Source organism: Perognathus longimembris, chromosome 11 (genome assembly GCF_023159225.1).
Source record: "Perognathus longimembris pacificus isolate PPM17 chromosome 11, ASM2315922v1, whole genome shotgun sequence".
NCBI lineage: Eukaryota > Metazoa > Chordata > Mammalia > Rodentia > Heteromyidae > Perognathus > Perognathus longimembris.
In genome coordinates, this window is record NC_063171.1 from 26,927,717 (window position 1) to 26,955,484 (window position 27,768).

The following is a 27,768-nucleotide window of genomic DNA, read 5'->3' on the forward strand; positions in this document are numbered from 1 at the left end:
AATCTGCCCCCACCCAATTAATTTTCATGCATTGGAACCTTAAACATCTCTGGTTATCCAACTACAAGTACCAAACATGTCTTTTTCCCTTTCCTACATTTTGAAGAGCCCTAAATGGAATCTTTGGCCCTAAGTACCCCTTTTATTTCCTGTATATGCAATCCCTGAGGCCTGACTTAGGAACAGGGAACTCTTTATTATATGTGAAGTGAGGATGACCAGTAAGATGCCTTCACAACGAATTCTCCAGGATTCCACTGCACATGGAACAGATATTGCCAAACCTTTCTCCCCTCAGAAAGTCTACAGATTTGGGGATAGTCATTCATAGAATTTTTCTCTGTCATATTTATTCTCGAGGCAGGAATAGTCTATTTTTCCATTCTAATTATTATGTCAGCAGGAGTTTAAATAAAGCATCCTAAATCTGATAAATCTTTTCCCAAATAAAATCTTCAATGACCTATGTTATTTGAATGAGAGACTGGTAGCAACGTCAAAAAATGAACATGGGCCAACAGAAAAGCATGAAAAGTAGTAAGAATGGGATGAACCAATTCATCTTCAAGCACAAACTTATGCCAAAGGAAGTATGGTGTAGGTAGAGATAGGTCTAAGCTAAATAGGCAAGCTTTTATTATCTCAATAATATGATCCACAAAATAATATGAGCCACAAAGTAGAAAGTCCCACAAAAGTGATTTAGTAGCCACATTTTCCCCTACCACAGGAGTTTTTCATCTATTTGTAAACTTAAACTAGAGCTGTCATCGCCAATTATCTAACAAGCTGCTTATTCCTATAGAATATTTTTGGTTCTGCAAATATAATTATTGTGGCATCATAACAAATATAGGCAAATGCCTACAAACTGGAGCACAGTATAAAAATGAAAAAACAAAGGAGAATTTTTGTTGTAAGATACATTAAACTTGAGGAAGAGTAGCTAATGACTTATGTTCTAGGTGTTTTTCTCATTCTTCTAGATCCTTTACAGTAGATACAATAATTGGTTTTCATGGCACTAACAGAAGAGTTAAGAAAAACTTTAAAATTTAATGTTATGTGTAAGAAATGAAAGCTGATCTGAAATCTGTGATATATGTCTTTCATAAGTGTCTGAGAATTCCTCTCCTCTCAGATCTAGGCTGAGCATTTACTTTGAGCAATAATGTGTTGTGGTTGTATGACAGTTCTGGGCTTGCCTTTAAGAGAATTGGCATCTTCTGCCCAGCTTCTTGGGCCTGTGCTGCCTGCCATGCAGTGCCTGACTACTTGAAGGAGAGAACACATAGAGAGTCCTTGGACTGAATGGAAAGGGTGAAGAGCCCTGCAGAGCCGGCCTTCTGGCTCTCCCTACCAAGTTGTCAGACCTGAGTGACATCATCTTGGGACCCCCAGATCAACTTCCTCATCCTTAACTTCTGATTCACAAAGTGGATATATAAAAATGACTGTTGAGTTATTAAGCTTTAGAATATTCCACTACAGAGCAACAGGTAACTAGAAAACCATCTTTACATTTTTGCCTTGGTACTCACTCAGTTACTCACAATTAGACCTACCAAATGGACAATTTCTTTGAATCAGCAGGCAATATCTCCAGCAAATATTCACCTTTCAAGTCTGCTCAGAGATTAACTGCATAAATCTTTTGTCAAGATCTCCTAATCATTTACTCTTGGACTACAAATTCCCTAAAAGCAGTGCTGTTTCTGGCTGTGTGTAATCCCACTCACAACAACTCTTTGTAAGTACAGGAAGTAATACTGGCTCTGCAGCTCACCAATTGTATAACCTTGTGATCCTCACTTTTCTCACCTATAAAATGTGGTACAATTACATTGACTACTAGGCCACAGAGATCTGGTGCTAAGACTTCCCTAGCTCAAGCGGTCAGTTTCTTCCTCTCTAAAAATGAGAATAACAATACCCTCACAGAACTGTCAAAAGGATTAAATGGGTTAATCAATGTAAAGTATATCGGTCTGTGCCTGGCACACAAACATTCAAAAGAAGTTAGCTGGTTTTTTTTTTTTGGTTTTTTTTTTTAGTACTGTTGTTATTACCTCCTAAGATCCATCTCAGGATTAACTGTAGCTATAATAATAAAGCATTTAATAGGCTAAGTGCTTCTTTTTGAACTTTCATCTCTGTAGTGAAAAGTGCAGTTTTTTAAAAATCATATATCCCAGACTCTAAATATGTTTAGGACTCTCAATTATGGGAAGCTATATCTATGTGTAAAGTCAATTTTGTTATACAAATTCCAAGTGTGTTCTCTGGCTCCAGAAAGTACTTAACACTAAATGGAACATATTCTCTTATATATTACCTATTAATGAAGACAGTAATTTCACAGAGTAAGAAATCTGTTCCCATGAGATTTATGAACTTCTGGCAGTGTGGATTAACTCAGATCATAAGATTCACAGTGCAATCAACTGTGGTTGTAGGCCACAGGAGATGTTGATTTAAGTAGATGACGTACTCTAGCCTGCTCTACAGGACCTACTGAACAGACATGAAAGGAGCAAACATAGAAAAGTATTTTCCTCATTAAATGATTTGCCTTCTCAACTTAGCTCTGTTGTTTAAAATTCCCACTATTTGAGCTAGTGGGTGTCTTTTAACTGTGTTTAGATGGGAGGTATTTCTGTTATATAAATAATGGAAAAGATGTGAGATAAGAAATTTCTAAATACATGTACCCTCTTAAAGACATGGATTTCAAGTAATATTTGCCTTCTCAAGCATTTCTATGTATTGCATTTAAGAAAAGCCAGTTTGTCTAACACAAGAGAACTGCATAATCTGCATAGACATCTTTCAGGTTTTGATACCACTACTCCTAGCATTATTTATTTTCTTTGGAATGTAACAAATTCAGATGTTCCAATGTCTCATAATATCATAATAACTCTGGCTTGTCCTGAGGAAAAAAAGTCTACTTACTCCGTAGGTAAAGAGACTGGCCCTGGGAAAAGCACCATTTAAAAATTCTGGTCTGGGGGCTGGGGATATGGCCTAGTGGCAAGAGAGCTTGCCTCGTATACATGACGCCCTGGGTTCGATTCCCCAGCACCACATATACAGAAAACGGCCAGAAGTGGCGCTGTGGCTCAAGTGGCAGAGTGCTAGCCTTGAGCAAAAAGAAGCCAGGGACAGTGCAGTGCTCAGGCCCTGAGTCCAAGCCCCAGGACTGGCAAAAAAAAAAAAAAAAAAAAAAATTCTGGTCTGAAGACCAGAAAAAAGACTAAAAGCAAAGAAGAAAATATTAATATTTTAATTAATATTAATATTAAGTCATAATGTCCAGCCAACTCCAACATTCTCAATGCATTCAGGTAAATAAATAGGCATGTATTAATGAAACCTCTAACAGAGCAATGGGGATGATTCAATGGGCTCACTATGTCTCAGATTAATCAGTATCCCAGTTTAACCAGAAAATTCCAAGAACCCACTATTACTGTTGATATAAATGCTCTAAGACAAGACAGATCTCACATAGGCAAATGTGAAATTTCTTAGATGAGGATTACCTATTGTTCATAGTATATATCCTAGCTGCTGCTGATGGCTCAGGCCTGTAATTCCAGCTACTCATGAGGCTGAGATCTTAGGCTAAAGTTCAAAGCCAGTCTGGGCAGGAAAGTCCATGAGACTTCCATTGCCAATCAACCACCAAACAAACAAACAAATAAAACCAAACAAAATGAAAGTAGAGCTACGGCTCCAGTTGTAGAGTGCCAGCATGCAGCATTAAAGCTCAGGGACAGTGCCTCAGTCCTAAGTTCAAACTCAAGGATCAGTACAAACAAAACAAGACAGAGTATATAACCTATAGAACTAATATGCAATTATAAGATATTTGTAAAACTGAAGAGATGTCCTGGGAAACATCATTCACTCACCTTGTCTATGTTGATAGGATTTGCAACAACAATAAAAAAATCAGCATGACCTAGAAAACTTTTTTCCAGATAAGTAAATGTAACCCAGAAGCACATCTATTATTTCCAAATAGGGAGAATTGTATTCTCTTATTGCAAGGATTTGTATTAACACCTTCACGTTTTCCATTTTCTTCCACATCTGCTATAAGCTATTTGAACACTAAGAATGAACAGTCACAAAGAAAATATGCGATGGTCCAATATATATTTAGAAGAATTATATAAAATAGCAGAGATCTAAGAAGAATGTGAAATCCTCATGTATTTCATTACGTTTGAAAACATTCAGAAGACAAAAGGAAGAGTTGGCTTTTTACTATTTCACATGTGAAGAGAATGAATTTACTTGAGGAAACTGAAACGAAGATTTATATAACAGGGAAAAGGTCTAAAGTCTTTAATCTAGAAAAACAATACTTTGGATGAGAATCAAGATACCTATTCATAACAGAAATAATTTTTCTGAATTATTGTTTCCAAGTGAGAATGAAATAATTCTTGGTATCATTGTGCAGACCAGTTCAAGCTAGCTCAAAAGCTTAGTGACACTTACTTAAAAAATGTGAATTTGGGCTGGGATATAGCTCAAGTGGTAGAGTACTTGCCTATCAAACATGAAGCTTTGGGTTCAATTCCCAGTTCTTCAAATTAAACAAAGTGAAACAAAACAATTTTAACCATCAGGCTGGGAATGTGGCTTAGTGGTAGAGAGCTTGCCTAGCATGCATGAAGCTCTGGGTTTACTTCCTCAGTGCTACATAAACAGAAAAAGCCGAAGTGGTGCTTTGTCTCAAAGTGATAGAGTGCTAGCCTTGAGCAAAAAGAAGCCAGGGATAGTACCCAGGCCCTGAGTTCAAGCCCCAAGACTGGCCAAAACAACAACAACAACAACAACAACAACAACCCCCACAAAAACCAACACAAGAATTTTATCTGTCTTACGTAAAGATGATGCCTATTTAACCCATATTATTATTCATGGAAACTACGTGTAAGAATTACCTCATTACAGACAACTACCATCCTAAACTTTAACCTATCTGTACTTGTAAGGCAAAGACAAATCACATAAAGAAAAAAAAAGTTTAGAAGGATCTAAAAAAATGGTGGCAAGTTCTTTCAAGGTAGTGATTCATGTATGACAGTATGAATTTTAAACCTTAAACTACCATAAAGGCCAAATGCCAGGAGTAACAAGTTGAGGGGTAGATCTTCCAAATTTAATCCAGAAGACCACAAACTTTTTCCATTAAGTCCCAACAGTAAATATATTTTCAAGCTCTGCAGGGAATGAACTCAACTTTATCATTATAGAAGAAAGAAACCACAAACAGTACTTACATGAGGACTACATTGTACTCAGCAGTAGAACACTTGTCTAGTGTGCTTAAAAGCACATGGTGTTCAGTTCCCAGTACCAGCCCTATCCAAAAAAACCCAAAACAAAACAACACCTAAACAACTAGGTGTGTCGGGGCTGGGAATATGGCCTAGTGGCAAAAGTGCTTGCCTCCTACACATGAAGCTCTCTGTTCGATTCCCCAGCACTACATATATGGAAAAACGGCCAGAAGGGGCGCTGTGGCTCAGGTGGCAGAGTGCTAGCCTTGAGCGGGAAGAAGCTAGGGAAGGTGCTCAGGCCCTGAGTCCAAGGCCCAGGACTGGCCAAAACAAAACAAAACAAAAAACAAACAAATAGGTGTGTCCACACAAACATACACACATATTTATGTATGTGCATATGCATATATATGCAATGGCCTTTAGAACTGACTTAGGGGCTGTGGTTTGCTGAACTCTGATTTAACTCATAAGCCTTAAGAACATATTTTGCTAAGAGACAGCTTTTAAAATTGCAATTTACCCGACAAGTTGTTGTCCCTTTTTTTAATCTCACCTGTCAAAATATTTCAATTTTTAAACTCCCATGTGGTATAAGAGATACATTTTCAAAGACAGAGTACACAAATAAAGGGAAGAATATGTGAAGAAGAAAAAAAAAATCATGCTTGTTTTAGCTGAAAAAAAACAACTCAAAGGATTACAGTACTTTTGTGACTTACCATTGTGGTTCAAATGACTTCTATCTTTGCTCAATTCAATTTTCTTCCCATTATTCATTACTTTCATTTCTTTGAATTAGATCTAGTCAGAAACATAGTTTTTACCAGTTAAATGAAACACAATTAGTGTCAATTAACAGCTAAAACTGTGAAATTTATTTCTAACTACAGAACACAGCTACTAAAAATGAAATTTTGGGAAACAGAGGAGTGTGGCTCAAATGGTAGGGTGCAATCCTTTAGCAAAAAAAGCTAAATAAGAGCAGGAGGTCCTGAGTTCAAGCTCCAGTACAGGAACAAACAAAACAAAACAGAAAAATGAAATTCTGTATTTTACTCTTCTACCAAACAACTTCCAACCAAAGCCAGACTTCAGATTATGTAATTGGAGTAGTAGACATGATGCTCACATCATCTTTGGAAAGCCCTATTTCAGTGACAGACATACAAGAAACTGGAAACTCACATTAAGAAAAAAAAAGAAAATAATAAGAAAACTTTCCTTAATTGCTCTTTCTTTTCTTTTTCAATCTCTACCCTTTACAAATGAATTAATTTTCATGCAGTCAAGATTAGATTTAATGAGGTCTTATGAGTTAACTCACTTGCAACTTATACATACACATGAAAATCAACTCAATCCAGAGGTAAATGTGGTTCTGGTAAAATGAGAACAAGTCACTAGAAAGCCTTTCTGCCTCAGTACAGTACATTGTCATGATAATGCTGTATTTTATATTGGTATCACAATTCAGAGTGAATAAAGGTGTATTTAGAATAATAAGAGATCAATAGATTGCCATCTCTTCTTTTGTAGAGAATACTGGATAGCCCCTCTGCTATTATGTGTGACTCAGTACAGTCCCAGTGTTTGCAATTTCATGCCATTAAGGTACTTAATGATGATTTAGCCCGCACTGCTAATGCAGTTCCCCTCACAAGGTGACACGTACAAGATAAGTCTGGTAAGGAATTTTCTGCATCACTTAGTCTATTTAGTACATCCATAAGAGGTATTCTCCATGCACACAGACCAATATGATGTAGATAGAACATTACAAACTCCTTAGACCCTACAGTGGTGTTAGCTAAGAACTAGAACAATTTCACAGTGAACTTGGATAAGAATCCTGGATAGCCTCTTAGAATAATAATCTCTTGTAACTAAAACAGGGAAATTAGTTTCAGAAGCTTTGTTTAAAATACAGCCTGGCTTGTACTGTCATGAATTTCATGACTCTGGCTAGGCCAATGAAGAGAAGAGAACCAGGCAGCATGACTGTGCTGATGTGGTTCTGGACAACTAGAAGCACCCTATTCACAGTATCGATACAGTCAAAATCTATTACAAGTGAATGAAGAGGGAGGGGAACCCAACACACAGGCAGAGCATTTCCACATGAACTCGACAGTCCCTACTTCACTGAAGATGTTTGTTGCTTTCCCTGGATGGAGTGCTGACAAATGCTGCAAAGTTTCTCTTTGCACTTTGCCCTTACAACTTGGTAATAGTTTAAAAAGCTCTATTTTTTCATATGTAATCTAAGAAACTAACAAAGTACTGCTTTTGACAAGCATACATGTCAAAAGTATGGTAGATTTAAAATTTTTTGGTAGGCTTAAAAGCTCCATCTAAAGAAGCATCTTCTGTACTTCCCAGCTCCTTGCCTATTTCGTAATGGCAAAGCCTGTCCACGGACAGCCTTGAAAACTTTCCCTAAGCACTTCAGTCAGATTTCAACTCTAGTTTTTCTATGCCACAAAGCATAGCCAATCTTTAAGATCCCTCAAGGAGACAGTTTTTATCCAGTCATGCTGCTGTCCAACTCACAGCAGGAAGTCCAGTCCATGCCTCCTAAAGACAGAATACAGCTTCAATGCTGCAGTTAAGGATAGGCTCTTATCAAATGGCAGCATTACATACCTCCAAAAGATGAGTTTCTCTACTTTACCAGAAGAGAAAATCTTTCTGTAATGATAGAGTATAGCTGTAAATACATATACAATTATCAGATTGCTTAAAGCTACCCTTCGCATTCTAATTTAATACTAACATGTTCTTTTCTAGCCAGCATTCCTCATACCACAAAGCATTCTCAAGAAAGAGGCACACAGGCTAACATTCTCATAAGTGGCTCACCAGTGCAGGGATGACCAGTCCCTCTCCAAACCTCTTTTACAATCATCTATGCCTCTGTACCAAAACAATTCCATAAGCCAGTAAAAGTTTAAGTATTACACAGAATCAATCAAGAGAAGCTAGCGATTTTTTTTTCTGTTTTCTGTTTGCACGGGAGGTTGTAGGCAACTGTCTACCTATACCCCTTGTTATCTTTCCTCCTCTCTGCATGCAAGACACAGCATCTAGAGCTGTACATGTTTGGTAAGTTCTTTCTCTTAGTGCTGGATTAAGAATCTCAGAGAAACTTGGAATTACTAAAAAAAGGTCCCTTGAAGTTTTAAAAATCTTAGGAATGATTAAGTAACCAAACCTGATCAAAAGTGATCCCTTGATCATTTATTGCAACACAACTGTGCATGATGTTTTCTGGTAAGTGCCCTGTAGTGTTTTTTTTTTTTTTTTTAATCAACGCTCTTGGAGTCACCATCAATTTGCTGATGGCTGGTTTATGAATTCTCAAGTTTGTAGACCCGAAACATAGACTTAAGTGAGGTTCTTCATTGGACCGAAAATACAAACTAACATAGAAGGAAATGAAACTGTGGTTGCAGTAAGAATAGTTTGAATTTCAACTAGGTATTGCAGAAAAAAATGTGTTTCAAACTTCATATAAAAGTTATCAAATATGGAGACCAGTGGATTTAAAAATATAATCCAGGCTTATTTCATTGAAAAGCGACATTTCTGATGAGCAATATTGCTGTTATGTGAAAACTAGGAGCCAGAGGAGGCTGGATGAAACTTTGGTAGTCAGCCTAACAGGTCAATTCATTCTGGACTAGAGCCATTCCCTTGAAACTCAAGGATGTATATAGACATATCTGTTCATAAATATCAGTCAGGCAGTTGCAATAGGCTCTGTGCTACTAAGTATTTGTTAAACATAAAAATGACTCCCTTTCCCTGCTCCTGTCTTCCTTAGCAAAACAATCAAGCCCCTTAATGTAGCAGTACCTACTGCAAATACCTTGCTACTTCATTTCACTTGTACTTGCCTAAAGTGCTTCCGGTGATGCTGCCCATTAGAATACTGCTCCAAGATGGCTTATGACGTGAAGCAACCAGGCAAAGTATTAGATGCCTAGGTAGGGCAAAGATAATGTCTAACCTTTCAGAACAAGAACCACCGATATTCATTCATTTTTTTCTTCTGAAATATGAAGATGCAGGTCTGGCAGGGAAGAAAAAGGAGGGATTCTTCTTCCTCACTATCACGACTACCTTCTCTCTCTCTCTCATTGTTGGTTGCTTTAGATGGCCAAGGCTCCTGTTCCTTTTTTTTTTTTTTTTAAATCTGGGCAGTAACAGCCACCAAGGTGACATGAACCAAGGTACAGTGTTCAAACATGACATGTAGAGAAATGATCATTTATCAGTTTTGTTTAAAAAAAGTATTTTTTTTCCTTATAAAGTTAACAAACCAAGGCTGTTGATCCCTGAATTAGAAAGTTGATTTGCTCAATTATTTTCCAAAGTGTGACGTGGGGTGGAAGTGGGGTAGAGCCTTTAGTGCTTTTGTGTACTGTTGATCCTCTAGTTTGGCAATATCTTGGAAGCAATCTTCTGGTCTCATGATGTGGCATTTTGTGTATCTAAGTACCAGTCCATGGCCCTGATGTGGGCTGCTTACAGCCCCAAGCGGAAGAGGGTCTGCCCCTTCCCCCTCACTGTTTCAATCTGGCCCAGTGGTGGATACAGAACCCTGGGCAGTTTCCCCAGTAGCAACTGTCTCTTCCTGTGAAGGTGACTCTTCTTCTCCTTGTCCTCGAGATGTGACGGTTGTTTCTGGAGAGATGCTATGCGGCCCCTCCAGCGGTATGCAGCCAGGGTGGTTTTTGCGAAAGTGCTGATTCAGGATTGCCTGGAAGGGGAAGCTTTTGCCACAAACGTGACAGTGAAAGGGCTTGTTGCCGGTGTGTTTGCGGATGTGATACTCCAGCTGATCTTTCCTGGTATACTTCTTGCCACACATGCGGCAGACGAATGGTGTGATCCCCATATGTAAGCGCATGTGGCGGTCCAGGCTCCCTTTTTGGTTGAAAGATTTGGCACAATAGATGCAGGTAAGACGGGGGTTGTACCGGAACCACCGCTCAGATACTTCCTGCTCTCGGAGATACTCTACATAGCCACTAACTCCCATCATTGCTGACTCTTCCACCTATGCCAGAAGAGGAAAATGAGCAAGAAGGAACTTGGATCATTAAACATACATGTTAAAAGCAATCAAACCCATTTTTACCTGTTGCTAAGCTATATGCATGCGTGTGTGTGTGTGTGTGTGTGTGTGTGTGCAATACTAGGAACTGAATCCTGGGCATTTCACATGCTAGCCAAGTATGATACCAATGAGCTATATTCCCAAACTTTATATTCTTACTTCTAATGGAAAGACAACAGAAAAGACAAACAGAAAATAACAACAAAAAAAGGAAAGATATGTTAACATTAAAACTTAAGAAAGGGGCTGGGAATATGGCCTAGTGGTAAAGTGCTCGCCTTGTAAACACGAAGCTCTGGGTTCAACTCCTCAGCACCACATATATAGAAAAAGCCAGAGGTGGTGCTGTGGTTCAAGTGGTTGAGTGCTAGCCTTGAGCAAAATGAAGCCAGGGACAGTGCTCAGGCCCTGAGTCCAAGCCCCAGGACTGGCAAAAAACAAAACAAAACTTAAGAAAAACCTGAAGACATTATCCTATTGCCATAGGGAACAAAATAGTTTTTGGCTAACAAACTGGATGGTTATTAAATCTATGCTGACTGTATTATTTTATAACAATAGGAGAATCTGAGCCCATTTATATCACATCTTGAATCCTGGTCTTACCATTACAATCTAGATAATTAAGTGCTTACATGGTGTTGGGCCAAAAGAACTTTTTGTGATGACTGCAATGTTCTATAATCTGTACTAGTCAACATGAGAGCCATCAGTAATATGTGGCTACTGTACATCTGTATATGGCTAGTATAACTAAGGATGTGAAATTTTAATTATTTTCAATTAATTAAACTATTAACTCAAAAAGCCACATGATATATAGCTAATAGTTACTATATCAGACATCAGACAGTTACAGAATATACAACAGCAAGCACAATATAAATTATATTTATGAGCCAGGCTCTGGTGGATCACATCTATACTATCTACTGATGAGGCTGAGATTTCAGGCTTACAGAGATAGTCTGAGTAGACAAATCCTTAAGGCCCTATCTCCAACTAACCAGGAAAAAGTTGGAACTGAAAACATGGTTCAAGTAGTAGAGTACTAGCCATGAACAGAAAAGGCTGAGCATGAAGCCCTGAATTCAAGCCCAGTGCCAGCATACATACCAAGAAAATTACATTTATGACACTGTCAGTGTTAACCATGTTTTAATCAGCAGTAGCTAGCATTATAAAAGTGTATAGAAGGAGCTGGGAATATGGCCTAGTGGCAAGAGTGCTTGCCTCGTATACATGAAGCCCTGGGTTCAATTCCTCAGCACCACAAATATAGAAAACGGCCAGAAATGGCACTGTGGTCCAAGTGGTAGAGTGCTAGCCTTGAGCAAAAAGAAGCCAGGGACAGTGCTCAGGCCCTGAGTCCAAGGCCCAGGACTGGCAAAAAAAAAAAAAAAAAAAAAAGTATATAGAGGGCAAGAATGTGGCTTAGTGGTAGAGTTGCTTGCCCAGCATGCATGGAGCCCTGGGTTTGATTCCTCAGTACCACATAACCAGAAAAAGCCAGAAGTGGTGCTGTGTCTCAAGTGGTAGTGTTAGCCTTGAGCAAAAGAAGGTTGGGGACAGTGCCCAGCCCCTAAGTTCAAGCCCCAGGACTGGCCAAAAAAAGCACATAGGATTTGTGGGTGGTAATATGCCTTCTTATCCAAAATATTTTGGTATCTTATCAACATATTATCTTTATAAACTATTCAATGTTTATTTGGCGTCACTGTAAATTGGTTTTATAAGAAACCAGGGTTTCTCTCATTTGAAATATGAAGAGAGGAGAAATACATTCCTTTCAATGAATAACTTTAAACATCTGGATTTACAAATGCTTTTGGTTCAAAACATATCACCATTCAGAAATTGCTGATTTTCCTTTTAGTTTGTTGATTACTAAAATCATTGCAAGTAAGAAAAATAGGGCCTTTATTATTTTGACTGGGCTGGGGTTTGAACTCAGAGCTATGTGCTTATTAAACACATTGCCTAGGAATTGAGCCACTCTCCCAATTCCTTTTGCACTTTTAATTTTCAAGATAGAGTCTTTTTCTATGCCCAGGTTGGTCTGGGCTGTGATGTTGCTGGGATGACAGGTGTGTAATTCTATGCCCTGATAATGTACTTTTCTTATGCTCAACCAATGACTGAGAGGGCATCTTATAAACTTTTTTGCCTAAACTTGCCTTGAACCAAGACCCCCAAATCTCTACCTACCAGATTACCAAGATTAGGATTACAGATGTTAGCCACTGTGCCCAGCAGGGGGGAAAAGGGCTTTTTAAAATATGTAGCTGGATATTATGGTTAAAGTATCAATGTAAAGAATAAAATGGCAAGGCTATGGGGCTGGGGATATAGCCTAGTGGCAAGAGTGCCTGCCTCGGATACACGAGGCCCTAGGTTCGATTCCCCAGCACCACATATACAGAAAACGGCCAGAAGCGGCGCTGTGGCTCAAGTGGCAGAGTGCTAGCCTTGAGCGGGAAGAAGCCAGGGACAGTGCTCAAGCCCTGAGTCCAAGGCCCAGGACTGGCAAAAAAAAAAAATGGCAAGGCTAACTTGCAGTTAACTAGAGAAAGACTAATATTGTTAGCAATTTACTTTGTGTCCTTTTACTGTCAAAAGATGTTTTATCTACTTTCTCCTATGTTAGCTGACTCTGTTCATCAGCTTTCCCCCCCACACCTCGCCCCCCCAAAAAAATTCTCGACAAGTTTAGAAAGCAGGATGTGACATTTAGGGTTGAACAGTAAGGCTAAGGTTTAAGATATTACTGATTTTGTGTATAACACTTATTTTGTGTCATTCCCCTGTATCATTAAAACAGAATTCAAAATAAAATTCAAATAAAAAATGAAGAATTATCTCACTAAAGAAAGTATTAGTGGGGCTGGGAATATGCCTTAGTGGTAGAGTGCTCACTTAGCATGCATGAAGCTCTGGGTTTGGTTCCTCAGGTCCACATAAACAGAAAAAGCTAGAAGTGGTGCTATGGCTCAAGCAGTAGAGTGCTAGCCTTGAGCAAAATAAGCCCAGGGACAGTGCCCAGGCTCTGAGTTCAAGCCCCAGCACTAGCAACACCACCACCACCAACAAAAAAGTATCAGGTGACCAAGGTCAAAGCATTCAGTAATTTTTATTTTATTTATTTATTTAGCCAGTCCTGGAGCTTGAACTCAGGGCCTGGGTGTTGTCCCTCAGCTTTTTTGCTCAAGGTTAACTTGCTATCACTTGAGTTAAAGATCTGCTACCAGCTTTTTGGTCTGGCTTGGTAACCTTGATTCTCAGATCTCAGCCTCATGAGTAGCTACAATTACAGATATGAACTACTGGCATTAAGGTCTTTGAAAAATATACTTTCTAAAATTTGTATTTATTTTTTTAGATGCAGAGTGTCATTCTGTTGCCGAGGCTGGCCTCGAACCCTTACATTCAAGCCATCTTTTTGCCTCAGCTGTCCATGTAACTGGGACTTGAACCATGAAGCACTTGAACCATCTTCCACTGAGTCACAGCGCTACTTCTAGTTTTCTGGTGGTTAATTGGAGATAAGAGTCTTTTCTGCCTGGGCCAGTTACAAATCCCAATCCTCAGATCTCAGACTCCTGTGTAACTAGGATTAGGGTGTGAGCCACAGGTGCCTGGCTCCTCACTGTATAATTTTTAATTACTAACAGAGACTCAAATTGAAAGGGCTTCAAAATCATAACATGAGGCATAGCTCAAGTAGGAGAGATCCACCCTAGTTAGCACAAGGCCCTAAGTTCAAACTTCAGTACAACCAAATAAAATTTTTTAAAAATCATCCTATTTAGTGTATTAATTTTATTTTATTAAAAAATTTCCAAGACTGGAGATTTCAGTTTTTACCACCAAACTTGGGATTTCACAAGAATTAAGTCCTTGTTTAGTAAATGCAGCTCTTTGTCTGAGTGTTCTCTATGTTTGTATAATGGTGAAATCAATCATCTTTGTATTGTATTTATAGGGAAAATTTCTATTAAGACACAGAGGTACAAATGAGGTTAGAAAATATTGTCTCTGCTTTTGAGATTTCAATGTAGTAGGAAACATAAAAAGAATACAAATAAAAACAGAGTAACTTAACATGAGTTAGGGCAAAATTAGGGAAAATTAGGGGCTGGTGATTTAGCTCAGTGGAAGAATGCTTGCCTCAGCAGAATGAACCCTCGGTTGATCCCCAATACCAAGAGGAAAATAAAAAGGAAAATTTATATTGCACTGTGTATAAATGCTACAATAATTTAAGAAGGGAAGATTGAGGAACATTGGCTTAGACAGAAACAGAACTTAGGCATTGAGTGGATCCAAGAAGAATGAGGAATCTCAGACTCAAAGCATAAAGAGAAAAATAATTTGATGGGATTGTTACATAGAGAAAATTTATCTGCCTGAGATGGTGAATTCTGACAAGTAGTAGGAAAAGTTGAGTTAGCAATATTGTAACCTACATGGCTAATCAAGTTAAGTATTTTCACCTTTCATGTGATAGATTCAGAAAAATGAGATACATGCATACAAAACAGCACATTCATAAAATGTATAAATAATTTTACAAATATATAATACTGTATATAAATTAATAACCCTATGTACACATAGTATTATAATCACACACACAAAAATGTGTATAATCCAAGTAGTCCTAGAATGTAGTCCAAGTCCTAAATCATTTCCAGGTAGTATTTAGGGGTTAGTTTTACTCTCAGGTCTATACATTGGTCTGTATGTTGAAAAATACATTGGTCTGTATGTTGAAAAAAGAGTTACACATTATTACTTTTTTTTCTACTTCCCAAACTCTACTTCTAGGATGTTCGCAGTATGAATGCAGAAGGAAAGTAATCATTCTATTTAAGGAGTAGAAATTGGGAGGACTGCTGTTTGAGGCCAGATGAGCAAAATGCAATCTCAAAGGGTAAGCTGGATATGTGGCACACATTGGTAATCTGTACGGTAGTAGTTTAAATGGTATCACGATCCAGGTTGGCATGAAAAAACATGAGACCTTCTTCAAGGCATAACTGAAATAAATCCAGAGATGTGGCTCCAGTGTAGAGTACCTGCCAAGCAAGCTCAAGGCTCTGTGTTCAATCCCCAATATTATCAAGAAAGAAAATAACAATGAAATACAATACTTTTTTGATATTGATATTTTTACAGATTCTTTCTTTCTTTCTTTCTTTCTGTCTGTCTGTCTGTCTGTCATGGGGCTTGGACTCAGGGCCTAAACACTGTCCTTGGCTTCTTTTGTTTTCTATATATGTGGTGATGAGGAATCGAAACCCAGGGCTTCATGTATATGAGGCAAGTGCACGTGCCACTAGGCCATATTCCCAGCCTTTCCCTTTCTTATTTGTTGTATTTTGTTCATATACAGAGAAATTCCTTCAACAAATATAGCAATTTCAACAATCACATACCTGGGAGCTCGCTTGCTTAGGCTCATCCATTCTCCCAGGAGATTCACTTCTGGCTCTATGTCTCTCCGTCATGGTAACCACACTGCCAGAGGGGCTAAACCTGTTAGAAGAGGAACATAAAAGGGACTAACTTCTGTTAGTTCAAAGAACTTGAAAAATGGGGTTGCTTCCCCACTTTATCTTATAACAAAGGTAGGAGGACCAAATTAAGCATCAGTAATGGAGAAATACTTTCACAGAGTCAATATAAGAGCTTATTTGAAGTAAGGTAAGAAAGGTTTATCCTAAATAAAATTTTAAAAATACAAAAAGATGTAGCAATAGCCCATATGAGAAGGTAAAGTCAAGGCTAAATATAAGCTATCTACCTAAGTTCTGGGAGAAGGGTAAAAGAATAAATGAAAATTGGGTCTTTAATTCTGTTCCTTGGGGCTGGGGATATGGCCTAGTGGTAGAGTGATTGCCTCGTATACATGAGGCTCTGGGTTCAATTCCCCAGCACCGCACTTATAGAAAAAGCCAGAAGGGGTGCAAGTGGTAGAGTGAGAGCCTTGAGCAAAACGAAGCCAGGGGATAATGCTCAGTCCCTGAGTTCCAAGCCCCAGCACTGGCAAAATAAATAAATAAATAATGTAATTCTGTTCTTTCTGTGCACCTGTTGGGTTTTTGGTTGCTCTTTCCCTGAGGCTAGGTATAGATCATGGAGATTAAAAATCTTTGCCTTTACCTGGTATGACTTCCAACACAGTTCTTAACACAGGAGGGTTAACAGTATTAACACTGGGGCTCATAAGTTCTATGCTTAAGAATATTTCAACTACTAATGGCACTTGATGGATATTTAAATCAAGACCAACTGAGTATCTACTTATACCACTGTATATTGTTTCTCAAGATCCCTTGTAAACCAAAGTAATAGTTTATTCTCATTCTTTAGTTCTCATTAAGGTCAACCCTGGGGCTTAAACTCAAGGCTGGCACTCTACAACTTGAGCTACAGCTTCACTTCCAGATTTTTTGGTAGTTAATTGGGGATAAGAGTCTCAAGAACTTTCCTGCCCAGGCTGGTTTCAAACTACTATTCTCAGATCTCAGCCTCCGGAGTGGGCATGAGTCACTAGCACTCAGCCTTCAATCTCTTTTTAAGGAAGAAGAACAAGGAACCGAAGATAGGATGCAAGTAGTAGAGTGCCTGCCTATCAAGTGGAAAGCCATAATTTCCAGTACTGCCTAAAAAACAAAACAAAAGTGATGTTATGAATCTGTTAAGAATATTTCTATGAATTGATGTAGATTAAGACTAGTCCCATTTTCACCAAAGAGAAATAGTATTATTAGAGAGAAAAAAGTGAGATACATAGTGTATAGTAGCACTGGGAAAAAAAAAGGAGGACCTTGGGAGCAGCAGCTATCCATAAAACAGAAAAGACATCACTAAATAACACTTGAACATATCAAAAAGCTTTTCTCTGGAAATTACCAATTTGAAAACAACAATCACTGATAGTATCATATTTCCTCTAATTTGGCAGGTGGGGCCAAGTGAAACAGAGCAACTTCCCAATGACTACCTACAAGTGTAAAAACACACCAAAGAAAGGGTAATGCTGCAGGTTCCAGCCTGATGATCAGCTCAGAGCCTGGAATCCCAAGGAAGCCCTGGAAATTACTGATGGTAGTGCCACTTGCACATGTTGTTCTCATTGGAGTGTGTAACTTTACCACAGTTCTCACACGAGAGTGAATAATTCAGGATTAGGAGCTTCTTGCTCAAAAAAAATAATAAGAATACAAGTTTGGGGGCACACTTCAAGTTTCCCCAATGTTTATTTATTTTGGCTAAGATCAAGTAAGGAAGATCATCACTAGAATATGGAGTGGCCTCTTAATGTCAACACAATAGCTATTAGATAGAACAATGAAACTTACCTGTCAACTTCACTGCTTGTCGGCCTGGCCACCTTGGCTCCTGAAGACCCTAAAGTGTAGCTTTCCTGTCCTACAGAACCATGGCCTGTGGTGTCAATCACCATGGCTGTGACTTCTTCTGCACTACTCCCATCTTCTCCAGAAGGCTGATTCTCAGGCCCAAGCCATTCCTCTAGGTTTTCAGTTTTGATGTGCACTGCTCCAAGAACCCTAAAGTCATCATCACTTGGGCCACCCCGGTCGGCTACTCCTGTCTCCACATACCACTGTCCTGCTCGATTGATCCGAAGAATGGGCTCCCGGCTCTCTACATCAGAACTCTGCTCAATTATCTGAGGGCTGGTAGATTCCTCAGGGGGACTTAACTCTCTGATATCCAGCACAGCACTAACCTGTCCTCTGCAGTTTCCCTTTTGGGTATTATGTCGTGGGCTAAGTGAACGGTTTAAATTTGGTGTAACTCTGTGGGACTCTGGAGGTCTCTCTTGATGCTTTGTCCTAGTTTGGCTCAATTCTGCTTCCACCTCAGCTACATTAATTTTGAAATGAATGCCCTCCAGGATTTGAGTACACTTGTCTATAATATGCTGCATCTGCAGAAAACTAGCAGCTGTTAGGTAACTAATGATATCAGCCAGTTGTAGGCATATCCGCCCTGTGTAACAGAAAGAAAGGAGCTGTTCAAAAACAGTAGGGTTCTTGATGACTGAAATGGAGACAGTACTCATCTCATTCAAGGACATGTGATCCCGGAAATAGGGGGAGCTGGCAGCCAGTACTACTTTGTGAGCCCGAAAAGCTTGTCCTTGTACATTGACCACAATATCACAGAGACGGCCCTGCATGCGCAGCTGGTTTAGATGGCTCAGGACAGAGTTGCTGAAGTCAGGGATCTCCAATTGTATGTTCCCACTTTTCTCCATGGTCGTGCCTGAAGGTACAGGCAGGCATTCAACCCTGCTGAAAGAAGAAATGATATTCCCATTAATAATATTACTCTCTGGATATTTTCTAGCTCAAACACACCTAAGATATAATTTGTAAAAATTCTAAATCTTGGAGCAGGGGAAGACAGCACATGCCTGTAATATCAGCACCCTGGAAATTGAGGCAGGAGGAGCATGAGTTCTAAGCCAACCTGGGCTATGGTAGCAAGACACTGTCTCAAAACAAAAACAAAAAGATTAAAATCTTGAAGTACAAAGATATATCTTATGTATAAAAACAGAATCACTCACAGATTATTCTTAGTTTAGATTTCACAGCAAAATACAGTGAAAACAACAGCAAAAAAAGTAAGCTATATATATATTTGTTTTGTCAGTTGTAGGGCTTGAACTCTGGGCCTAAGCACTGTTCGGGGCTCTTTTGCTCAAGGCTAGTGCTCTAGCACTTGGAGCCACAGTACCACTTTTGGTTTTCTGGTGGTTAATTGGAGGCGAATCTCATGGACTTTCCTGCTTGGACTGGCTTTGAACTGTGATCCTCAGATCTCAGCCTACTGAGTAGCTAGGATTACAGGCATGAGCCACCAGTGCCCAGCTTGTATTTTTCTTACTAATAAAGTACACAAAAACAATGAAGTTCAACAAAAGGAGTGGAGAGGTATTAATATAAAGTAGGTGCAGGCTGAATATAAAACTCCTCTGACAACTTTTCTATGAAAGAGAAAAACAAGTTTGCTGAGTATATGCAATTATATACAGGTGAATGGATTAGGTATCTCCCAAGACTTTACTACATGCAGTATGAGTTACACTTATTACTTTATAAAGTGATTACTATCCCACATGAAAATAGGCCATTATTTTTAAGCTTACCAGAGTTCCCACAAAAAGCTTTTGGATATGGGACTCTGAGGCAAACTCTAGGTTAAGCAAAATTCCACCACGCTTGTCAAGATTCAATCAAGATGCAGAGAACTTCTATCCTCGAATGCTGGCATTATAGATGTGTGCTGGCACATCTCACTTGATGAACCTCTAATTACCTTGAATTAAAAAAAAAAAAGAAAGAAAGATGCAATAACTTGAATCCCAGTTCTAAGGAAAGACTAAATCAGCTCTATCCAAATTCAAAGATAGGGAATTTCGAGGTGGTGATTATTTATTGATTTTGAAAGTTCCCTAGAGCTGGTAGAAATAAAAGCATTTACAAGCATGGTCCAAACTTAAAAAGACTGCAACAGTTAATGGTATAGTTTGTATAAATCCCAAGAAGAAGACAATGATGTAGCTTGTATAAATCCCAAGTAGTGATGCAACGGGCATCTACACACTTACATCACAGTGATGTAAGACCTGAAAACTTCAGGAATTCATCCAGATAAGAACACAACATGGTCCCGCCTTTACAACACACTCATCAGGAAAGAGGGAAGTACATCTACTCCTTTCAAGAACTAACTTTAGCCAATCTGACCTTTTTCCAAAGCGTTATTGTTTGTTTTGAAACTTTTAATCCAATAAGAGCCTCGGTCGATGCCATCACGAATTCAGATGTGTTTATTTTGGAGCCTACACCAGCGCCTTTTTTTGTTTGGTCTTTCCGGCAATTCCCCAGTGAGGAGGAAGCCTCTGGAGTTAAAGTCTTTCTCTACCGTCGGCCCTGGAAGGGGGAAGCTGGAAGAGGGAGAATTGGGAACGGCATGGGGTTGGCGACTCGGACGCGGGAGCAGCTTTCAGGAGTTAGGAGGCACGGGAAGAGGGGTACTAGTTGGGGGAGGGAGGACGGGAGAAGAGGGGAGCCCGGCGCCCCGCCGGGGAGAGGGCTCGCAGGTGAGCGCCCTGGGCGGGAAGGGGGCGGCGTCCCGGGACGGAGCAGGGCGGGGAGGTGCCCCGAGGTGGGTGTGTGCGCCGGGGAGTGTCAGGCCCCGCTGGGGAGGGGGCCGCCCAGCCTAGGGTCTTGAGGGAGGGGCCCGGGAGGGGGCGGGTCCGGCCGATCCACCCGGCTCCGGGCCAAAGAGGTGGAAGGTCGCCGGGCGCCTGGAGGGGAGGTGGCGGGAAGTGGCCGGGCGCCCCAGAGGCGGACTGCAGCGGAGACCAGACCGGACCAGGTGACCTCGGTGCAGGGCAGCTGGACAGGGGTGCGGGGCCTGAGCCCAAGTCTCGGAGCTGTACCTACCTCCGGGGGTAGAAATGGGCCGGAATGGGCCGGAACACCGTCCCGGAAGTGAAACCCCCCGCCCCCTCCCCCGGAGCGGGCGACGTGCCGGAAGGAAATCACTCACCCTTACACCGCCCCTCCCGCCCCCTCCCCCCGGCTTTCCGTCCTCACGCCCCCTCCCCTCCGCTCTTCCTCTTGGGCGGGAGCACCGAGTCTGGCGCGCATTGTGTCCCCGCCCTTCAGGGCGAGGTCTGATGAGAACCGGGGACGGGCCTAGAGGGCGGGAAGAAGCTGGAGGAGGAGTCGACGCAGGAGGGCGTGCGTCGTGACGTCAAGAGAAGAAATTCTATATATACGGACCTCCGGGCGCCATTTCGGTCTTTCGGTATTGGGAATTCGCTGCCGCCTGGTAAGTAAGTCTCTTCGCGAAAGTGCAGTTCCGTTTCGGACGCTTCGGCGCTTAGCAGTTAAGGTGGCCTCAGCCTTTTGGCAATCGGAGACCACTATCGAGTATATTCGCTTGCTGGGATCCACGAGGTTAAGATGGAGGTTGCGCTTTGGGTGAAGGCGGACCTAAGCTAGGATTGGCCTTAGAGGAACGCGGAAGGCTCGCATGGCCTGCCTGTGATGAAGCCTGTGTTGGTAGGGACATCTGAGTGGTGATGAATGCCAACGCCTCTGACGGCAGAGCATGCAGCCATCTAGCTAGGCCTTTGTGTGCGCAGGGCCTGGGGCTTGAAGTGGGCCCCGGGCACTTGGCCTAAACGTCCGACCGTTGAGCTGCAGCTGCACTCCGGTTGTTTCGGTGGGGTGAGTCTCACAGACTGCCCAAGAATACTCGGATCCCAGCCGCCTAAGCCACTGGCGTTCGACCTGGCTCGGCATTAGCTGCTGCGTGGCCAGCCACCGGTGGCTGGTAGGCGCTATCAGGAAAGGCAGAGGGGAGGCCACGTTGTGCGTCCAGTGGTGCGGTGCGTTGGGTACAGTGCACCAACCAGTAAGACAAAAGGACACTTCAGTAATAGATCTGGGAGGTAAAGGTAATAGGAATATGGCGGAACGTTTAGTGGTTGTTGCACGTGTGAACTGAAGTACTATTTTTTTCTTCCCAGAAATGGTGCTGATAATGGATGCGGTGCACCTTCTGATATCATATGGACAGGTAACATTTGCAAAGAAACACTTTCTTATGCATAGCCAGTGATGGAATAAGAGTAGTGGACAGAAGGGATTTCTGAAACTTTTTTTCTGAGGCTTTGCTGTTTCATAGGCTGTTGGGGAAAAAATCACCCTGGGAGTGCTCTAAAGTTGGCTTTCTTTTGCTTTTTAGTTACCTGTCAAAGACGGCTGAAAATCTGAGGTATGTTACTATAACATTGACATGCAACTGGGCTGAATCAGGGCAAGTGTGCCACGGTGATGACATTATATTTGCTACTCTTGACAGTAAGAATGATGATTAAGGTAACCACCATTAATCTTAACTGAGGCACACAGTATAGTCTAGGGTCAAATACAGGAGGTTGCCTTTGAATCTAAATAAGACTGTTTTTGCAGGCAGTGAAAGCAAGCCAGTCTAGCCATGGGCACAGGTGAGAAACCTTACTGCTTCTATTCATGCAGCTATTTCAAAATGACTAGTATGGCCCCAAAACAGTATTTTACACGTTAAACACCAGTGATGGGTATTATGGTGGTTGGAAAATGAGTCTTTGTTTCAGGGATTGTAGTGCACTGTAACTAGCACACAATAGTACCGGCAGCTTAACTGATTGTTGTTTGCATTGTTTTGTAGGCTCTACTAGGAAAGAAGCTCAAATGGTAAGTGAAAGTGAAATGGGTAACTTGGGCAACAGGACAGAAATGGTGTCTGCATTTTATACAACATGACTATAGTGCATGAATGAGTGCCGTTTCTGCTTAATTTCTAAGGCACCATTTACTTTTCCAGCCTGCATGATGACAAGCAAATACTGACTGAACATGAAGGTCTTATTAGCTCTAACTGATTTCAGGCATTGTTAGCTTTACAGGGAGAAACCTGACTAGGGTAATCTAATTACAACCCTTTTCTTTCTTAGGTGCCATTTGAGTTGTCTACAACTGTCCAGTAAGTAGTGGGAAATCTATAGATAGAAGACCTTAAAAGTCAATAAAGTGGCATGCCTACTAGGCTAACATGAGTAACATGCTAGTGCTGCCTGTTACCTTGAGCATGCTCTGACCAGGGTGTTTGTAATGATGTTGATCAAATGTCTGACCTGAAATGAGCATGTAGATGAGCTTTTAACACTGAAAAACCCTGAAACAAGTAACTCATGAGAAAAGTTGGATCATACAATTTACTAATGTCTGCTTTTTTTGTTCAGCTACTTGCATGAGCACTTGTCTGCATCCTTTCCAATTGGGTAAGGATATTAGCAATTCATTGTTTATTGGCATCTTGTGCTTGTTTCTGTAATGTATGCACATAGTGACAGGTGTTTTTTGGCCAGTCCTGGGTATTGAACTCAGGGCCTGAGCACTGTCCCTAGCTTCTTTTTACTCAAGGCTAGCTAACTGCCACGTGGGCCACAGTGCCACTTCTGGCCTTTTTCTATAGTGCTGAGGAATCGATTCCAGGGCTTCAAAGTGCAAAGGATGTGATGTATATGTGTATTTTAGGATCTTTGTGCTAATACTTTTAAGTGGCTGAAATGAGATTAGTAGTTAGAAGCCAGTCCCCAGGGTACTTTTCCAATTACCCACACAAACCTGAAGCGGTATTGGGGATCAAGCAAAGCATTAGCAAGGAGGGGACTCTGGTAATGTCTATGACTTGGGTTAAAGCCCTGTAACTGACAATGCTTCTAGGAACAGCTGTTATTTGCACATTGGTAAGCCTAATAACTTTCATCTCTTAGATATATTGTCTTATCATTACAGGTCCTGAGTGGAAACTGAAATAAAAGGTAAATAATGTACTAACATAATGTATTTTGGGGCAAGGTAACTGTTCATGATGATTTTTCAAGCAAAAACAGATGGGAATCTCTCTGATACTGAATGAGGAGTAACTTTTAAAACTGAAACAGTCATAAAAATTTAGTTGAAGCATGCCATCCCACAATCCAAGACTAAGTGTAAATTTTCTGCAGGTATATGAAGCATCACCTGTACTACAACAGACAGTGCACAACTGAGTTTTAAACAAAGGTAAGCAATCTCAATTGTGCTTATGGATCAGACATGGCCAGGGTTATCAGCACTTTGTTTTCATGCTCTTTGCCATGCTAATGGGGTAAGAACCCCAAAAGATGCACATGGGTTTAGGTACCCTGCCCCTTGGCCATGGCTTTGATTTATATCCTAAAAGCCGATACAATGATGATAACATAGTTCAGCAGACTTAACACTGATGAGCAACTCTAAGTCTTTCGCTCCTATCTGATGTATCTGGCTGCAGTAATAATTCAAAATTGTGAAGACTGCCTTGAGTAAAGCATTTAGAGAAATTGATCTGTACATGTCTTGTCCTCCCATATGATTGCAGGAAAATGAATGGAAGCTTGTGGTAGAATGAGCCTGTAAACCTGGAGTAGCAGTGGAAGATTAGCTTCATTCAAGTCAGAATTGCAGGTTAGTAGCTTACTTATACTGGCAGGATTCTAAGGTGCAGGCCTACTACTACCTCTTAGAGAGCAGTGTATCAAAGGTTTTTGACCACTTCAAGTCAGATCTTGGCTTCTGTACATGGGCTAGCGGCATAATTACAAATTACTCTGTGTCAGTATAGCTTGGGGAAAAGCTATATATATGCAAACTTGTCCCTATTTTAGCCTAATGAGACATCTCAAAGTAGCTTTTTCTTCAAAACAGGTCAGCATCAATCATTTGGATACATTAATCATTTGAATACATTAAAGAAAGGTAAGTAAATCATTTGAAAACATTAGTTAAGTCAAGTTTTTGCTATGCGGTAATTTAGAATGTAACCAGTGATGTGATGATTCTGCCAAATGAGATACAATGATATCACATAAACCGTTCCATTTTATTTCTGAGGTTACTATTTTGGAAATAATCATAGGGTTGTTGTATTCTTAACCATGATTAATAATTGTTTTCTGTCTGTAGGTGAACAACAAAGATGAAGGCACCTCAAACTAAGGTAAGGACTGAAAAGTTACAGCACCCTATTTCAGAATATATGATGATCTCAACCTACCTTGAACTCTCTCACTGATTATGACTTGATGACACTAAAAGATCTGATATTCTGATCTCAAATAAAATTTAAGTTGAAATTAAGAAATGTGGCCTAAAATAATCAATGCCTTTTACTGCAGGTAGCTGGCTGCCTGGACAGATGCAAAACACCATAACACCATTTGGAATTTTGGAGCTTCAATACAATAAAAACCTATCTGCTGAAAATACATTAAGGAGTGTGCTATTTGGGAACAGGGCCAATGGAAGGGTGGTTTAGACTGGCAGACATAAATTTGGTCTGCAGGTCTGAGGAAAGTATTGGGGAATGAATAATAAAAGGGAACTAGTAGCAGACAAGTAAATGTGATCACAATGCACATACATGTAAAACTGGAACATTAGGCGGCTCCTGGATTGTGTATCATTTGATATTGAAAAGCCTGAGTAGTCAGCCTGACAGAGCCCTGAAGATTCCTGGAATAATGCAGTCTAAAATAGCCAGAGACTTCATTTAACCAGAAGTTTAGTCTGGGGGAAGGGGTTCTCGAGTTTTGGGCATGTGGTGATGAGGAATCCAATCCAGCCAGCAGTGTTCTTGGGTAGAGTGCTGTCTATGGAATGGAGTGCCTAAGGATGCCTACATAGCAAACTGAACAGCAGGATCTAAAGAGGCAAATGGGTGAAATTTGAAATCAAAGCCTTGTTTGAGATCCACCTTGCTTTATTTTTTGCCAGTCCTTGGGGGCCTGAGCACTGTCCCTGGCTTTTACAGTGCTGAGGAACCCAATTCAGGGTTTTGTGCATACAAGGCGAGCACTACAAGGCACATTTCCAGTCCAAGAACCACCTTTTTATGCAGTTTTAACTAAGCCCCAGCTTTTGTGTCCTGGGAATTTGAACATGGACTAGCCCTGATTTTCAAAGCCTGTTGGGGCATAAAGGTAAATGTCACAATTTGACTTTTTTTTTGCCAGTCCTGGGCCTTGGACTCAGGGCCTGAGCTCTGTCCCGGCACTCTGCCACTTGAGCTACAGCGCCCCTTCTGGCCGTTTTCTGTATATGTGGTGCTGGGGAATCGAACCCAGGGCCTCATGGTATACGAGGCAAGCTCTCTTGCCCCTAGGCCATATCCCCAGCCCAATGTCACAATTTGAAACAGTCTTGCTAGTCCTTGAACTCACAGATCCTGCTGTCCAAGCCTGGGTGCTGGGAGTAAAGCATGGACCACTAAGCCTTGGCAAAGTGCAGAGGATAAAGCCCCAGGGCTCAACTTCTTTGTTGATAGGACTGCTTCAATGAATCCTTTTCTGCTTCTGGCCAGGATACCTGGATATGATAGGGCCTTAGTTCCTCTGGTGGGACTGAATCTGGGGCACTGCTCATGAGGTCATGTCCCCGGAAGGATTTGGGGAAGGCTATGACATCTCTGATACTTGGAGCTCCAGTGATGAGGCACATCAGTCTATCTAACCCTGTGAATAAAATAACAGAGTTAACCATATCCAGATAGCCAGCAAAAAAGTTAAAGTACCCTTCGATTCAAAAAACAACCAGGACTGGGTGGCTGAGCAGTAAGTTCATATCCCAGCACCACCAAAAAGCACCACCAACTGCCCCCCCCCCCAGGTGAGAAAATTATTAAGTTTAATTAATTTGTGCCACTCCTAGAGCTTAAACTCAGGGCCTGGGTGCTGCCTCATTTTTTTGCTCTAGGGAGGCGGGGGAAAAGTGAGTTAACAAGTTGAATAAGAAATGTACTCATTGCCAAGTGTAACCCATCTGTACTTTGACCATAAAGAAAAAAAATTATATATTAAAAAACAGGGGCTGGGGATATAGCCTAGTGGCAAGAGTGCCTGCCTCGGATACACGAGGCCCTAGGTTCGATTCCCCAGCACCACATATACAGAAAACGGCCAGAAGCGGCGCTGTGGCTCAAGTGGCGGAGTGCTAGCCTTGAGCGGGAAGAAGCCAGGGACAGTGCTCAGGCCTGGAGTCCAAGGCCCAGAACTGGCCAAAAAAAAAAACAAAAAACTACACAACTTGGGGGATGAGGGTTAGGGAGTGGAAAAATTAGGATTAAGTAAGGGAGGGGTGACAGTGTTCAAAAAGAAATTTACTCATTCACTGAGTTTTACAACTGTAACCCTTTTGTATATCACCTTTATAAAAAAAAAAAAAAAAAAGATTGGCACTCTACCACTTGAGCCAAAGATACATTTTTTGGCTTTGGGTGGTTAGCTGGAGATAGTCTCATGGACTGCCCAGGCTGGCTTTGAACCTTGATTCTTTTTTTTTTTTTTTTTTTTTTTTAACCTTGATCTCTGTTTTCTGAGTAGCTAGGATTACAGGAGTAAGCTACTAGTGCCTGGAAGGCTTTAATTATATTTTATTTTCTTGGTTTTTATATTTATTTTATTTACATTTTTGTGCCTGTTCTTGAGCCTCAGGGCCTGCTTGGGTGCTGAGTAGGTAGGCTGATACTCTACCACCTTCAGCTTTTTTTTTTTTAAGGATTGAGCACAAAGAGCCCCAGGGGCAGTGCCCAGGCCTTGAGTTCAAGCCTCAGGACCAGCTTTGAATCTTGATCCTTAGATCTCAGCCTCCTAAGTAGGATTACAGGTGTGAGCCACCACTGCCTGACCAAATTGAGCTTTATCTTATTGTTGGCAAAGTATTT

At 40.8% G+C, this 27,768-nt stretch overlaps 2 protein-coding genes, 2 long non-coding RNA genes and 9 other non-coding genes across 23 annotated transcripts in view; 11 read left to right on the top strand and 2 right to left on the bottom strand.

Annotated features, from left to right (window-relative positions):
- The first annotated feature begins 3,780 nt into the window (after positions 1–3,780).
- Positions 3,781–27,183, top strand: LOC125359084. Its single transcript, XR_007212485.1, has 3 exons — positions 3,781–4,585; positions 11,389–11,391; positions 27,173–27,183. It is a non-coding gene; the product is annotated as an uncharacterized LOC125359084 (long non-coding RNA).
- Zbtb37 (zinc finger and BTB domain containing 37) lies at positions 5,631–20,984 on the bottom strand. 8 transcript variants are annotated; one of them, XM_048356588.1, is made up of 5 exons: positions 20,916–20,984; positions 20,214–20,413; positions 17,793–18,749; positions 15,864–15,963; positions 5,631–10,365 (listed from the first exon to the last, which is right to left on the bottom strand). In XM_048356588.1, exons 3-5 carry the CDS (start codon positions 18,713–18,715, stop codon positions 9,877–9,879), a joined length of 1,512 nt encoding a protein of 503 aa, XP_048212545.1. In that variant the 5' UTR covers positions 18,716–18,749; positions 20,214–20,413; positions 20,916–20,984; the 3' UTR covers positions 5,631–9,876. The 8 variants fall into 8 exon arrangements, with proteins under 8 accessions (XP_048212545.1, XP_048212542.1, XP_048212541.1 ...); XM_048356585.1 differs by having other exon boundaries at positions 17,793–18,752; positions 20,916–20,954; XM_048356584.1 differs by lacking the exon at positions 20,916–20,984 and adding an exon at positions 19,613–19,782 and having other exon boundaries at positions 17,793–18,752; positions 20,214–20,901.
- On the top strand, positions 21,225–25,315 carry LOC125359083. 4 transcript variants are annotated; one of them, XR_007212483.1, is made up of 13 exons: positions 21,225–21,306; positions 22,010–22,059; positions 22,228–22,257; positions 22,455–22,489; positions 22,693–22,718; positions 22,979–23,007; positions 23,267–23,305; positions 23,823–23,848; positions 24,035–24,092; positions 24,430–24,515; positions 24,739–24,806; positions 25,014–25,047; positions 25,226–25,315. It is a non-coding gene; the product is annotated as an uncharacterized LOC125359083 (long non-coding RNA). The 4 variants fall into 4 exon arrangements; XR_007212481.1 differs by having other exon boundaries at positions 24,756–24,806; XR_007212482.1 differs by lacking the exon at positions 23,267–23,305 and having other exon boundaries at positions 24,756–24,806.
- LOC125360278 lies at positions 21,511–21,586 on the top strand. Its single transcript, XR_007212679.1, has one exon. It is a non-coding gene; the product is annotated as a small nucleolar RNA SNORD74 (small nucleolar RNA).
- On the top strand, positions 22,093–22,153 carry LOC125360301. Its single transcript, XR_007212697.1, has one exon. It is a non-coding gene; the product is annotated as a small nucleolar RNA SNORD75 (small nucleolar RNA).
- LOC125360346 lies at positions 22,307–22,389 on the top strand. Its single transcript, XR_007212731.1, has one exon. It is a non-coding gene; the product is annotated as a small nucleolar RNA SNORD24 (small nucleolar RNA).
- LOC125360279 lies at positions 22,849–22,908 on the top strand. The gene has a single exon (XR_007212680.1). It is a non-coding gene; the product is annotated as a small nucleolar RNA SNORD44 (small nucleolar RNA).
- LOC125360300 lies at positions 23,131–23,197 on the top strand. Its single transcript, XR_007212696.1, has one exon. It is a non-coding gene; the product is annotated as a small nucleolar RNA SNORD78 (small nucleolar RNA).
- Positions 23,888–23,973, top strand: LOC125360275. The gene has a single exon (XR_007212677.1). It is a non-coding gene; the product is annotated as a small nucleolar RNA SNORD79 (small nucleolar RNA).
- Positions 24,253–24,335, top strand: LOC125360280. Its single transcript, XR_007212681.1, has one exon. It is a non-coding gene; the product is annotated as a small nucleolar RNA snR60/Z15/Z230/Z193/J17 (small nucleolar RNA).
- On the top strand, positions 24,870–24,944 carry LOC125360277. Its single transcript, XR_007212678.1, has one exon. It is a non-coding gene; the product is annotated as a small nucleolar RNA SNORD47 (small nucleolar RNA).
- On the top strand, positions 25,079–25,158 carry LOC125360273. Its single transcript, XR_007212675.1, has one exon. It is a non-coding gene; the product is annotated as a small nucleolar RNA SNORD81 (small nucleolar RNA).
- Positions 26,185–27,768, bottom strand: part of Dars2 (aspartyl-tRNA synthetase 2, mitochondrial) — a 30,940-nt gene continuing 29,356 nt past the window's right edge. Inside the window, exon 17 of the mRNA XM_048356582.1 lies at positions 26,185–26,560. Within this exon, the coding sequence (XP_048212539.1) occupies positions 26,355–26,560 (206 nt within the window). The 3' untranslated portion in view covers positions 26,185–26,354. The remainder of the gene's footprint in view (positions 26,561–27,768) is intronic.